This window comes from Cinclus cinclus, chromosome 12 (assembly GCF_963662255.1).
Source record: "Cinclus cinclus chromosome 12, bCinCin1.1, whole genome shotgun sequence".
NCBI classification, from domain to species: domain Eukaryota; kingdom Metazoa; phylum Chordata; class Aves; order Passeriformes; family Cinclidae; genus Cinclus; species Cinclus cinclus.
The window spans coordinates 18,160,863-18,174,772 of NC_085057.1; the positions used below are offsets into that span (position 1 = coordinate 18,160,863).

General features: G+C 44.8%; 1 protein-coding gene across 1 annotated transcript in view; it reads left to right on the top strand.

Annotated features, from left to right (window-relative positions):
- WNK2 (WNK lysine deficient protein kinase 2) overlaps nucleotides 1–13,132 on the top strand; it is an 85,970-nt gene extending 72,838 nt beyond the window's left edge. Inside the window, exons 26-28 of the mRNA XM_062500535.1 lie at nucleotides 3,899–3,943; nucleotides 5,423–5,676; nucleotides 12,681–13,132. Of these exons, the coding sequence (XP_062356519.1) occupies nucleotides 3,899–3,943; nucleotides 5,423–5,676; nucleotides 12,681–13,037 (656 nt within the window). The 3' untranslated portion in view covers nucleotides 13,038–13,132. The remainder of the gene's footprint in view (nucleotides 1–3,898; nucleotides 3,944–5,422; nucleotides 5,677–12,680) is intronic.
- The last annotated feature ends 778 nt before the right edge of the window (nucleotides 13,133–13,910 follow it).

Here is a 13,910-nt window from a genome sequence, read left to right on the forward strand (position 1 = left end):
AACCTGAGGGGAATTATAGCTCCCGAATGTTCCCGTTCAGTGTTATAGTGGCCACAATAATTTCTGGGAATTACATGTGCAGAGGAAGAAATTGTTCCATTAATATTCCATGGAATTACTGTTCAGTAGTAGGCAAAAAGTCTGGGAGATGGCAATTAAAAACCAGTGTATTTAAAATGTTTGGGTGCATGGATGTTGTGAATGAAACCAAGGGAATATGTAAATCCTTTGAATCGTGAAGTTTCCTGATGCTTAAATAACTCAGCATGACTAACTGCTTTCTGTTCTCAGCCCATGTGCTCTCTCAGGCTCTGGGTGAATGCTGGGGGAGGTCTGGGCTCCTCTGTCCCTGAGTCACACCAGGGAGGCGGGCAGAGTTCAGGCACTTAATGTGGCACTACAATCATAGGTCAGCTCTGAGGGTCCCAGGCCTGAGAACAGCTTGGCTGCCAGGGGAGCCTCTCACCTGGGGTACCTCTCAGCTGTCCCCATGGCTGAGCTACAGGCAGGTCTGGTGGGGCAGGAGGATATTCCGGCTTGTTTTCCTGTGAGCCCAGCAGGTGAGATGTGTGTGAGTGAAGGGCTGGGGCTCTGTGCATTCCTGTCCCTCCCCAGGGTGGCTGGGGCTGGGACAGCGGTGGGCAGGACAGACAGCAGGATGTTCTGTGGAGCTGGGATCTAGAGCAGCAGTGACTGGAGCCTCAGGAAAAACTGCTTGAGGAAGGCCAGGTTGGATGGAGCTTGGAGCAGCCTGGTCTAGTGGACAGTGTCCCTGCCCATGGATGGGGAACAAGATAGGCTTTTAAGGTTTCTTCCAATGTAAACCATCCTTTGATTCTGTTATTTGAAGGTGATGATGTTGGCAGTACCAGCTGGCTCGTGTTCCTTCCCCTCTGGAAGGGAAGTCAGTGGACCCAGCAGACAGGCAAAGTCAAGCATTTGGATTAGGTGCTAAGCATGTTTGCATCCATGCCCCATCCCTGGAATGTTCAAGGCCAGGTTACACACTGGGGCTTGAAGCAGCCTGTGACAGTGGAAGGTGTCCCTGCCCGTGGCAGGGGTGGCACTGGATGGGCTTCAAGGCCCCTTCCAAGCCAAACCACTGCAGGTAGGTTCCATCCTCTGTGCTTGGTGTCAGCTCCAGACAGTCAGCCCTGGGTCTATTCCATAAGTCAAGGTTTCCCTGGTATTCTTTTGTTTGAGAACTGTTGGGAAATACTGTGCTGCGTTTTCAGAAATGCTCTGGATCTGTATATCTGGTTAAGGAAAACCAGCCCTTTGGTGAGGGGGGATATGCCAGCACACCTGCTGTGCTGGCAGAAAAGTTGGCAATGAATGTTCAAATGGATTAAAGACAATATCACAAGGATCTTGCTTTGGTGACAAGATCCATAGGACTTGAACACTTTCACAGTGTTCCCCAGGACTTTTTGATCTGTTGCCCGTGTCCAGTGTTGATTCCACCTTTGTATGTTTCATGAAATAAAATATTTTTGATTGCCTTTGGCATAGTTTTTTCCTGAGTTCTTTCCTGGGTTAAACTGCAAGGGTGCCCTAGGGAAGAATTTCCACTGATCGTGAGTGGAATTTTCAAAGCTCTGTTTGGGCTGTGCTTGGAATCTTGTGTAATGCAATTTTTGCCAGGTCTGTAGCAATTCATGTAGTCTATGTGCATATGCAGTTATGGAAATGGTGTAGCAGTTTGTTGCCATTTCCATTTTTTGTAGCTTTCCAGCTTTTTAGCAGCTGTTAGTCCAAATACGGGACAGTGGATTTTTTTCTGTTCTGTATGATATAATAGCTATTTAATTCTTCAGATAAGAGATCTGGAATTGGAGGTAAAATGCTCTGCTGGACTTTTGCAGTCGTACATTAAATCTTAATTACAGTTCATCTCCTTAACTTTACAGTTCTTATGCACGTTAATTTTAGCAGTAATACAATTAATCTGGTGAATTAGATCTACAAAGTGAATTTTTAATTGAATTTGAGATAATAACCAGCTGTGGCTAATGACTCTCAGTCCCTGCTTGAGGCAGTCTCACTGCTTAGGGAATTTTTCCCATCTCCCAAACCCCACACTGGAGTGATGCTGCTGGAAGGAGCAGCTCTCTTCTCGGTGCCTGACTCTCCTGTGATGTTTTCCTCTGAGCAGGTGCCCCTCACACAGGTGTTTTGTGAGTGTGTTGAGCATCTCCACTCTCTGTCACTTCCCCGGGCTGGTTTTGGCAGCTGAGCTGCTGGGAAACCTGTGCCTGGCTGTGCAGGAAGCAGAGAGGTTGGTGATTAATTTGTTTTTACACACGTTTGAGCACATAGTGCAGTCAGCTGCCTGCTTTTTATTTCTCATAGGCAGGTGCTTCCCATTTGCATTCATATTATGCTAAGAAGTATGTGTTGCTGCAGGAAGTAACCTCTAGGATTGCTGTCGTGGCCACTGCCATCGTGGGGACTTGTTTCCATTGTGGGAATTGGTAGCTAACTGTGGGATAGGCAAGGTAAGGTGTATCTGAGGGAGAAGAGGGCAAAAGATGTAAGAATACAAGACAGATGGTTGAGTTGTGAATGCGACTGTTTGCTGTCTGGGCTTCGAGATGAGACCTGAACTTGGTCATTCTTGTATTGTAGTAGTCATATTTTTCCCAGGGTAGAAACCTATATGAACTGTATGAAATAATAAGAAATTCCTTCAAAGCAGTCTTCTCTTCCTCATGCCACCCATATCTAAGCACAAACATCTCTTCTCCCTTACTTCCTCCCTCCCTCCTTCCCTCATTTCTCTATTTGCTCTTCCTCAGTCTCTGACTGAAATTGCTTCCCTCTCCTCTGAAGACTCATTCAGGGCCTGTGTCAGCCTGGACCTGCAGTCTGAGTTTAAAACTATATTTCTGGCACAGTAACAAAATGTTGCACCGTTTACTCTAGAGAAAAAGTACATCCATCCTCTCTTTTTTGCCCCAGTCTGATTTTGCTCATGGTTTCAAGTGCTTCTTCCCAATGAACCCACCATAGCCCATGTCAGACAGTCATCTACCCCCATCCCATAACAATATTCTTCTTATCAAGTCCAAAATACCTTTCAGGAAATTTGGCACCCAAATAGCAATGGTGCCGATGTCTGGCAAGATCTGACAGTCGAGTTGGGGTCTCGGCACACTTCTGGCACTCTGCTATCTATCAACAGACTAAAATCATGATGAAGGATGGAACGAGACAATAATGGAAAAACCATGTAGTTTAGTTAAATTAAAACTCGCCTACCCTGTTGGATTATTTTTCTGTACTTGGACAAGGCATAAGGGAAACTCATTAACAGTTCCGTTTAACTGAAGTTCAGAGTCTCACATTTAGACACAAATCCTACAAATAAACTATTTGGAAACAATTGGCCTCAGACCTGCAGAACAATGTATCTTTTTGGACTTGTAAAACAAGATTTTTAGGTTGTTTTATGGTTTGTCTTTGCAGCCAGACTAGCTTGACTTGTTCCTGAAAGCATTTTTGGCCTCCAATCACAAACTAAATTGACATCATTTCCTGCATTAATAGGAAACAAATCAAAACCTTCTATTAGGAAGCCAAGGTAATTTGGGAAAAAAAAAAAAAAAAGAAACAAACTGACCAACCAAAAAAACCCAAACAAATGCATCTTTAAGTCACGAGCTCTTGCTTTTGGCATGCTGTACTTTTGAAAGCTTTTGAATGGCTGCACATTAAGAAAGGTTTGAGCTGTCCAGTTATTTAGGCTTCCTTTACTCACCTGAACTGCTGACTTTGTCTGTCCTTTCTTGCATAATAACTACTTTTTGATTGCTTAAAAGTACAGAAGCTTGTCCATCCAATTTGTTGTGTTTAGTCTTACCTAATTCTGTGTGTCTTGTATTGTTTTACCTTGTAGGGTCCACCTTGAAACGACTATGTCTAGGCAAAGATCACAGTAGTAGTAACTATCCCATTTTTGTTTCTCAGTATTTCCTTCATGGCATGGGATGTTCTTTGCTTTTTTTTTTTTTTTTTTTTTGTTTACTATAAGCTAGTTGTTTAATAACTAGAGCTGATGCACTTATATGAAAGTAGACTGTATAAATTGTGATACTTTGAGAGTAATGCATGTGCTGTGATGTCTTGGGAATCTCGCATGCTGCAAGAGAGTCGTGGTATTCTGTGTGTGAGACCGTGCACGCATGCGGCCAGGAAACTGGGTCCAGTGTCTGTCTCTGAAATACACACCTTTATATGACTGCAGTTCTCTGCTGGAGGAATTGATAGCGTAAAACCATCCCAGCCCCTTTGAGCTGCATGGAATATTAAACACCAATTGAAGAGCTTTCCTCTCAAAGTCCTTGCTTTTCTCACTTTTACCCCAAGTAAAGGAAAAGGAATTGAGCAGTATTCATTTAGAAGTGATGTTGAAGGTTGAATGCATGATCATTTAAAGGTTATGAATGTATTTTATATAACTGTAGGACTAACTAGTGTACTCTGTTTCATTGGCTGGTAACTGATTTAACGGAGAAAAATACACTATTCATGTTTGCTTATATAATAATTTTACTACAGTTCTATGAACTTTTTGCTTGGAGAGATGGTCTTTAGTTCCAATCTTTAGCTATCTCAAGTATGTTAGCTGAGAAATTACATTTTCTGCATAGGTTAGATTCAGGCTCCTTCAGTTTCTGTCCCCTGCTGAGCTTGCTGTGTCAGACTTGCAGTCACTAAGCAGCAAAAGGACAGAATTTTTTTTTTTTTTTTTACTAGTTCTTCTAGAAAGAAGTGAACATAGAAAATTAAATCTCTACCAATACGCTTCCAGGCTGCTTTTATCTATACCAAAAGTTCTCTATTTTTATCTCAGTTGCCCTGCCCTCTACATCCTCTCTCCTTTTTCTTCTATACTTTCTTGTTCCTGATGTGTTTTTTCCCTAAAATATGCAAATAGCCTGGCATCATCAGGAGAGATGGTGGGCTCCTAGAGCCTTGGAGGTGCAGGAGCCCTGCCTGTAACCTCTATGACAATGACTTTTTTTTTCCAGGAGGACAGTAAACTTATGCAAGTAAAATAAATGGTAAATTCATTTCATATTGCTTGCAACGTTAGCAGTACATCCTACCTCCCTCTTCCTCGTGTAGGTCTCTGAGGAGATGTTGTATGGGATGTCAGCTTTACAGGGCTGCATTCCTGGCTTCACTCCCTGTCCCTAATTTCACCCACAAGTTACCTAGTGGCCAAGGTAACATGATGTGATAGAAAATGCAAACCAATTGGACTTGGACCATTTCTTCAAGGAAAAGTGTTCTGCAGCTAGGAGGGGGAGGGTTAGAAATCCTAAAAGCCACCATTGGAGTGGCAGTAGGTAAGAAGAGGTTTGAGCTGCAGAGGTGAGGCAGAGACCCCATCTCAGCTCTCTGTGTGATTTTCCAGGATCCTCGACCAACAGCCTGGTGACATGTCCTGAGCCCCTCCCGCAGTCGACGCTGCAGGTTCAGGCCAACAACAGTAACAACAAGAAAGGGACGTTCACAGATGACCTGCACAAGCTGGTGGACCAGTGGACGAGCAAAACTGTTGGAGCTGCACAGACAAAACCTTCTTTAAATCAACTGAAGCAGAACCAAAAAAGGCAAGACATGGAGCCAAAGGCTAACCCCATGCAAACGCAGAGTGAGACATGTGGAGTAAGTGGCCCTCCTTGAAGGACATACCTTTTGCTATGTGTCTGACAGCCTTTGCAGGACTCAGATGTGGAGGAGGACATAGACTAAATATACTCCAGATAAATGCTTCCTATAAGTGTCCAGCTCTTTTCATTCAGTACTAAATCAATTTTTTTAAAATTGTCCTTTGGAATAACCTTAAGGGATATATGGGCAGAAATATATAAATATATATTTTTAACTTCCAAACTGCTTCTTAACAGCAATACATGCAGTATTTCTATCGTTACCGTCTTTCAGTCAACTTCAGTTTCAACTATTACTAAAGTTTTCTTTTTGATGTTTAATATTAACCTTCCTCAGAATAGGGGCTGGTGGCTCCATGGTTGGGAGCCGTTGTTTGAGTGGAATTGGAGTGCTGGGAGAGGGGACAGCTGGGGGTGTGCTGACCCTTGCTTGTTGGACAATACCATCCTCAGAAATGCTGTCAAAGTATCCTACAACAGGTAGGGAATTGGAAAGCCCATGCTGGTCCCTTGATGTTCTCAGCAGCAAGACAAAGCCATTGCAGGTGCATCATGTCTGCATTCAGTGCTGCTGAGGGCTGATATAGAGGCAGCACAGCAAGGAACGAGCACACATCCAGAATCCCAGTTCACTGTTCTGGCCTTCCAAACCACTTTCTTCTCAGAGGTGGAGATTCTTTGACTAGTAGTTTTTGCAGGGTTCATTTTCTTGGAAGACTGCAAATTGAGCCAGAATAGAGGAAAATAACAGCGAGGAGCTATTTTGTGATCCCCTAAAAGCAAGAGAACTAGATCTGGGTAGCAAACCACTGCCTTTTTGGGATGTAGAAGGAAAAGATGCTTTAGCAGTAGCTGTGTTGCTGTTGGTGAGGTAAAATGCACCACAGCAGGAGCCCCACCAGTGCATCTGCTTTGGTACCTGCTGGTTCCTGAGTAAATAATCCTTATACTCACTAATGCTTTAGCCAGCAGTAAGCAGTGTCTACTTAAGACCCTAACAGTTTTCATAAAATAAGTCAAAGTTGGTGCTAGTTAAACCCAAACTGAAGATTTCCATAAAGTGGTGGGGAGAGCACAGATTTTTTTAAGTCACTTCTTACTTTCTTGTGATGTGCTTTTTGCAGCATTTTGGTGTCTTTCCCTGGAGACAGCTGCAGAAGTTTGACTTATTTGATGTGGATGTTTTGCCCACCTGTATCTGTGGAGAAACAAGTGGTTATTTTACTTATTTAAATCACCTGTTAGTATCAATTTAGGGTTGATTTAACCTCCTGCAGTTTTTGGCTTGTCTGTCTCAAAGCCTGTGGAGAAGGTAGTGTGTCACTGTGAGAGCAGCAGGAATGTCCCTGTCTCAGTACACTGGATCTTAGAGGGTTCAGTGTCTTTCTCAACCATGGCAGTTGTTCCAGGGAATCAGCAGAGCTGAAAAGTTTTTTTGGAGGTGATTTGCCAAGAGCATGCAGAGGTTGAGATTCCCTGCTCTTCATTTTGTGTCATTCCTTGTTGTGTGGAAGAGTGCTGTTAGCTGGAGTCCTGGGGTGGGAGAGACCTGGGGTGGTTTGGGGCATGAAATCATTGTAAGGGCCGTGCTGGCTGCAGCAGAGGTGCAAGGGCAGATGGGAAACACTGCTGGTGTAGTTTTTGTTGAGTGTTTTTGGCCATGAAGATGGCACACAATGCTGCAGGTGGCAGGTATGACATAGAAGAGTTTGACAAGGGTTGGTGTGGGAGATCAGCATAATTCTGCTGTTTGTACCCTCTGAAACTGACCCTAAAGGGGAAATTTAAGTTGAGGGAGAAGAGGGCTGCATGGTGCTAGGAGAGAAATGGCCAAAGGAGGAGGAAGGGAGCAGCGTGAGAGGACTCCTGTTGTGGACAGCTGGACAAGTGACTTGTGTGTCAGTGTTGGAGGGATGAGCTCCATGGGGAGATGTTACACCTGTGCTGAATCGCAGCTGAGTCAACTGGAAAGACAAAAAGAACTTGGGAAATCACAGAAAGGGTGGAAAAAATAGCTTTCCAAGAGAGAATCTGAAATTCAGGCTGTACTTCTTCAGTTCATCTGGCAGCACTGTCTTTTGTCGCCTCTTTTTTTTCAAAAATGCAAGAGAATAATAAGGAGCACTAAGCAGATTTCCAGCCCATCAGAGAAGGTTCTAATAAGGTTTTATGTTGGAAATAAAGGCTGGACAAGTAGTAAACAAGGTGATTCTTATGCCTTTGCTTTTTTTTTTTTTTTTTAACTGGTACAAACTAGTACAGAGCTGTTAGGGTGGGCTGTCTCACATGGGCTTAGTTTTGGGGAAAGCTGTTGCTTTTCTAGGAAGAACAGTCCCTTGTGATGGTCAGAAATGAGGGGTTGGGGGCAGCATGATTTGTATCTTTACTTCTGCCTTATCTCTGGGAGTTATTGTAAAGAGAAATGCTTCCCTTAAAGGTTTCATACAGGAGTGGGAGTGAAGGGAGTTGTCCCACAATGAAAAAAAATTACAACACAAAAACATAAAGTATTAACTATACATTTAAGTAGAAAAATATTTTTTCTTTAAAATTCCTTACTGTTCACCCACTGTTACAAGTATGCAGGGCAGTTGTGTGGTCAACTTGGAATCTTCTTTTTCCTGGGACAGCAGGCTCATTTACCTGAGTTACCTCTTTTTTTACTCAAGAGTCCTTCTACCACCAGCAGCAAATTGTTTGCTGTGAATAAAATACATTATTTTTAACTAAGTGAAGGCCACTCTTTAAGGCTGGAAATAGAAAAGAAACTGGTAGTGTGTTTAATAAGAGTGAGTGGTTTTCATCCTCTACCATCAGAAGTGTAGACAGAAATAATGTAATTGGGATGCAAAGGAAAACTTCATATTCTACTTTGTTTCTATGGAAGTTACCAGTCCATTTGCCTGCAAATCCTGGTTGATCATATTAGAAATCTGGGGGGGACCTTTTTGGGGGGGGGGGGGGGGGGGAGGGGAGGAACCTTCATCCAATTGTATCATAGGAGCATTGAAATGTTCCTTTTCAAATGGTTTTATGAAGTATGGAAATGCAGGTAGATGCTCAGCAGCAGCAGTTTAAAATGAAGTACAAAATATTAGAAAGAACTGAGGTCAAACCGCCTGAGTGATTTCTCTCTGTGATCTTTGTAAAGATATGATGAAATAATAATTTTTACAGGTAATTTTGGGTAGCATTAGTCAAGGAGTAAGATTAGGAATGTGAGCTGCCTTCTGTGCAAAGAATACTGAATATTGTGTACTTAGGCACATTATTTGGAGGTGCCTGAGAATTAAGGGCTTGCCAAAAATGTTTTTATTTTTCAGGCTGTGTGTAGCTCCATGGGTTTTACAGAAAAAAATACTACCCCCAAAAAGCTGAACCATATTCCCAGCGCATAGTGAGGTTGTTTGTGAGAACACACAGGTCTGTGTCACTGGGTGATGTGTGCTGGGGGCTTGGACACCCTCAGCAGCATCTGAACCTCTGCTGGTGTTTCCTGACTCATGGGCTTGGGTGTGCTTCTGGGAGCAGCTGGGCTAGGCATGGCCATGGTGCCAAAACCTAGCCATAACCCCTTCACTGTGCCTTCTGTCTCTGTTGGATTGGGCAAATAATCAAAAATGAATCTGTATTTGAAACTATTCAACACTGCCTTGGTCTGAAGCAGAATGGTTTTCCAGGGAATTGGAAAAGCGTACATGCACACTTCAGGAGTGCCTAAAACTTTGGGGTTTCAGCAAACTGATCAGAAGTGATAAAAGAGATGGACTAGCATCCTTACCTGCTTGTGTTGGCAGCCAGCTCTGACTCTGCCCTGCGATTCAGCTTCATTTCAGCGGTAGCTGGTCCATACAGAAGGAAAACACTGATGCTAATGGGGTAGCCAGCAAAAGAAGACTTACCTAAGTCCGGCCTTTTCAAATGTATTGTGATAGTTATGGTCAGCTTTCACAGCAGAATTACCTGTTTTCCTCTGTTCTGATATAAAACCAGACATATTTATGGTTTTGGTAAGTCACACCAGTGCTTGGCTGTGTAGTTCAACAGCACTGGAGCCATGAGTATCACTGGGGTGGCACTTTGATGTTTACCTGGTAGAGCACAGGAAAAATTAAAACAAGTCCAAAGAACAGATTTGGGGTATATGAACCTCCCTAGTCTTTGTCTTGTGAGGTTTTTTCATTTTTACCAGTGTTTTCCAGCATGTTGTTCTCCATGTATGTATTACTCTCTTTTTCTAAATGAGTTTGTGTGATTATTTGGGGGAAGGGGAATAAACAGCCGCAAAGGAAAAACTGTCAGGAGAAGGTAGGTGTGGGGGAAGCAGGAGCTGGTGGCTAGTACCTGCAGGGACTTGTACAGGTGCTCCAAGCAGAGGTTTGTCAGTGCAGGGAGAGTTGGGTGGGTGCAGGTAAGGAGGTGGCACTGCAGAGGTGTGAGGGTGGCAGGTGAAGGTGCCACTTCTCTCTTGGTTCAGTTCATTGCTTTGGCAGAGGAGCCTAGTGGAGATGTAGAGGGGAAGAGCTTCCCTTCCTACCCATATAATACATGCCACCCTGCTCTCCTGGGATCCCACTCTCAGGACTCCCTGCAGGTCTGGGGTCCTCAGCACAGGGAGGACTTGGAATGAGTCCAGGGGAGGCCATGGGGGTGCTCTGAGGGCTGAAGCTGGCCAGCACAGGAGGGACAGGAGCCCAGGTGGGCTCATGGCTGCGCTGGTGACTGTCACCCCTGGCAGCTCAGTGAACCCCTGACCATGGACACAGCACTGTGCAGCCCAGAGCCTTCCCTGGCTGTCGTCCTACGTCACCCTGGCTGGCTTGAGATGCTGAGCCAGGGCTGTGCCGTGATCCCAGCAGCGTAACGCACGCACCTTGTCCCTCACTGCCTGAATGTCCATCTGCTGCCCTTTGAACAGGACCAGCAAAGGGACTTGCAGTCTCATGGCTTTCCTGGAGCTGGGAAATCTACAGCTTTGGGGCTGCTTTTCTGGCCTGTGTTAATTCTGATGTTTCAGTTGGCACCTTCATGCAGGAATTGATGGGATGTGTGGGCTTCCGTCAGTGTTGAGTTATCAGAACTGGTTAAAAAAGGCCATACCCAGGAGGCCTCTACCCAGGGGAAGATGCAAGAGGCAGGTGCCATGGCTCTTAAAATGTGTATTTAGCTCACTTGAAGCATAGGAGGAAGGTAGAGGAAGCAAACTTAAACCATTAATGTGTCTTTTATCATGGCAATGTCAGGTTTAATATGAGTGTGTGTAATGTTGGGTTTGGGGCATGACAATTTTTTCTGGTCACACATATGAAGCATTAAATGCAGCCACTGCTTTACTGAGGAATTTCAGCTGAGAAGGCAAATTTTCTGAGCTGGAGTGAGTCACATTTCTTAGTCCTTTAAAAGAGCTGAAAATAAGCTTTTTGAAATTATTTTTTTAAGGGCAAAAATGTCACCTTGCATTTTCAGTGACACTGAATAATCTCTTACTAGTATAGTCCAACTCCTGGGCTTGCACAGGGCACCCAACAGTCCCACACATGCCTGAGAGCATTGTCCAAAATGCAGTATTTTCACAAACATCTGTTGGCATTCCTCACGGGTGCTTAGTTTGGTGGAAACAACCATTTTGAGGATGTTAAAACAAGAATCTAGTATCAGCTTACAGAAGTCTGCAGGTCTTAAAAATACATCCTTGGTTCCTCTGTTTCTTGTTCTTTGTTTCTGCTAATTTTGCTCTTATAACGTTTTTTTGCATTATTGGTGTTAAATTCATGATCTGAAGCATCTCTTTCAGTTCAAGATTCACCATCAGATTTGGGTTTCAGGGAGATGGGGAAGCGAAGGAGAGTATCACATAGTTCTGTATTTTTCTAAAATTGCCTGTGGAACAGAGGCTAATGCCCCACAGCTGGACATCCCAGGGGACGCTGCCATTTTTATTGTTAATTGAGAAGAGAGATTAAAATCAGAAACGTGGAGTAAGCATCCCACGCAGCCATAAATGTATATTCATTTTCTCTGCTGAAATGTCACCTTCATACCAGTTTTATCAATTGAATGTGAACTATCACATTGATGGGAGACTCCTAGAATTAAATAACACCCTTTTTTTTCCTTATGCCACAAATAGGTGATGAGCTGGTGGCAAACCTGGCAGGGAGCTGTAAATTCTGTGACATGAAAAATGTAATGAAATGCTGCAAACGTTCGGAGTAGCAACAGTTCCCATGGCATCATGCAGGATGGAGTAATTTGGGAAGCTCTGCCATGCCATATTGAGGGACGAGTGCTCTTTCTCTGGCCCTCATATGCAAAAGCTGAATAATTGAAGTGTATGTTAATAGAATTTTAGCAAACTGGCTGGAAATGTTCTTAGCATCCAGGAGGCAGAGCAGCCCTGCTGTGTCCTCACTGGCTTTGCCTCACCTGGCATGGCCAGCATTGGTGCCAGGCACCGAGCCACCACAGCAGGTCTCGTGCTACACTCACCCACAGCTGGGTGCAACAATTTTGTACAGAAATAAGGGCTAGAATTTTTAAAGCTCTTTTGAGGTTGGCTGTAATAGCATAGGATTCGGGTTAATTCTGAAGTTTATTTACTTTTGTGAAGTTTAGTGAAGCTTATTTACCTTTATGCACAAGTTAGCAGATACTTGAGTTCCTGTGGACATGCAAGGGTGTTCATTTTCACTTGTTTAATCATGCTTCCTGCCTTCTAAAAGAATGAGGTTATATTGAGGTAACTTTACCCTCTGCCTCATATAAGCCTTTTCTCTTAATTTCCAAATATCCTGTCTTTTTAAAAAAAAAAAAAAAACAAAAACAAACAACAACAAAAGTATGAAAGGACAAAAGAAATGACCCCAAAAGAGAGCCCCGAGGACCCTGTGGCACCCCTGTACTTGTGTCTGCTGCTGTCTGGGGCCCGGCGCTGGGCCCGGTTGCTGCTGCCATGGCGGGAGCCCTGTAGCGACACTTCTTGTGTTTCTCTTTTTGTAGGTAAATTCGGTAAGGACAGGACTGGGGGGGAGCAAGTGCCCCGTTCCAGTGGTTTGCCCCGTGCCCACGGGATTAGCTCCTGGAGCTGCGCCGTCCCTGCCGGTGCCGGTGCCGGTGCCAGGGCCCGCGCTGGCCGGCGTGGCGACGCCGTGCGCGATGCCCGTGTGTCACTACGGAGCCGTGTTCCCTTCACCCGTATACGGAGTGCCCTGGCCGGGCCTGGCGGCGCAGCCGGGGCTGGTGCCAGCGCCCGGCGTCGTGCGCTTCTCCCCCCTGGGCCGGACCTGCCTGCGGATGTACCCGGTGTCGCTGCAGCGCCCGGCCCGGCCGCCCGGCCCGCGGCTGCGCATGACCTAACGCAGGGCCCTGACACGGGTGACCCTGCCGGGGGTGACCCTGCCGGGGGTGACCCTGCCGGGGGTGACCCTGGCGCGGGTGAGCCCGCCCTGGAACCCGGAGTTTTGACTCCGTCAGCTTGGAGTGTTTGCTCCGTACGTGCCGTGGGATGAGGGGGGCCCCGGGCACAGCCATGCCCTGCGTCAGCAATCACTGTGACATGGCATCACTACAGACCGTCTGTGGTCACGGCAATATCTGCTCCTGTCCCATTGCTGAAGACACTTTGTTCTTGTGTTCGGTTTCACACTTGCAATCCTTAATATCATTGTACTTGAATTGGTAATTAGCAAATTGTACTAACCCTGCAGGAGTTCAGTGCCTTGAATCTCAGCTTTCCAGTCCCAGCTGGAAAGAGACATACAATTATTTGGAAGGTGTATTTTATTTACAATCTGCTTGTGAGTTGGAGTCCTTTATATTTGCAAAGATACCGCACATTTACTGTTGATGTTCCTCATCAGCTTTATTCTGCTGTAAATGCTTTTGTTTTTACTCATGGGTTGAATTTTCATTTCTGAAGCTTTTAGAAATAAGAATTGTGATGTGAGGTTTCCTTGACATGTTTGTTTGATGCACTGATTGTAAAATTGTTGGTGTTTGTACAAGGAGTAGTGAAGTGCACATTGTAATGTAGGAGCACTTACAGGGTGATCCAAGGAAGGTGCATACAAGGACAGGGAACAGCTTCAGAGGCAGCACTCTCTGTTCTCCTTCCCAGCCTGTGGTAAAGTGATTGTAGATGGCAACTTTATTTTGTAACAGGCAGCAAATGGTGTTTTCCTCTGGATCAGCAGCACACTGGATTTCATTTCCTTTCTGTATGTGGACTTT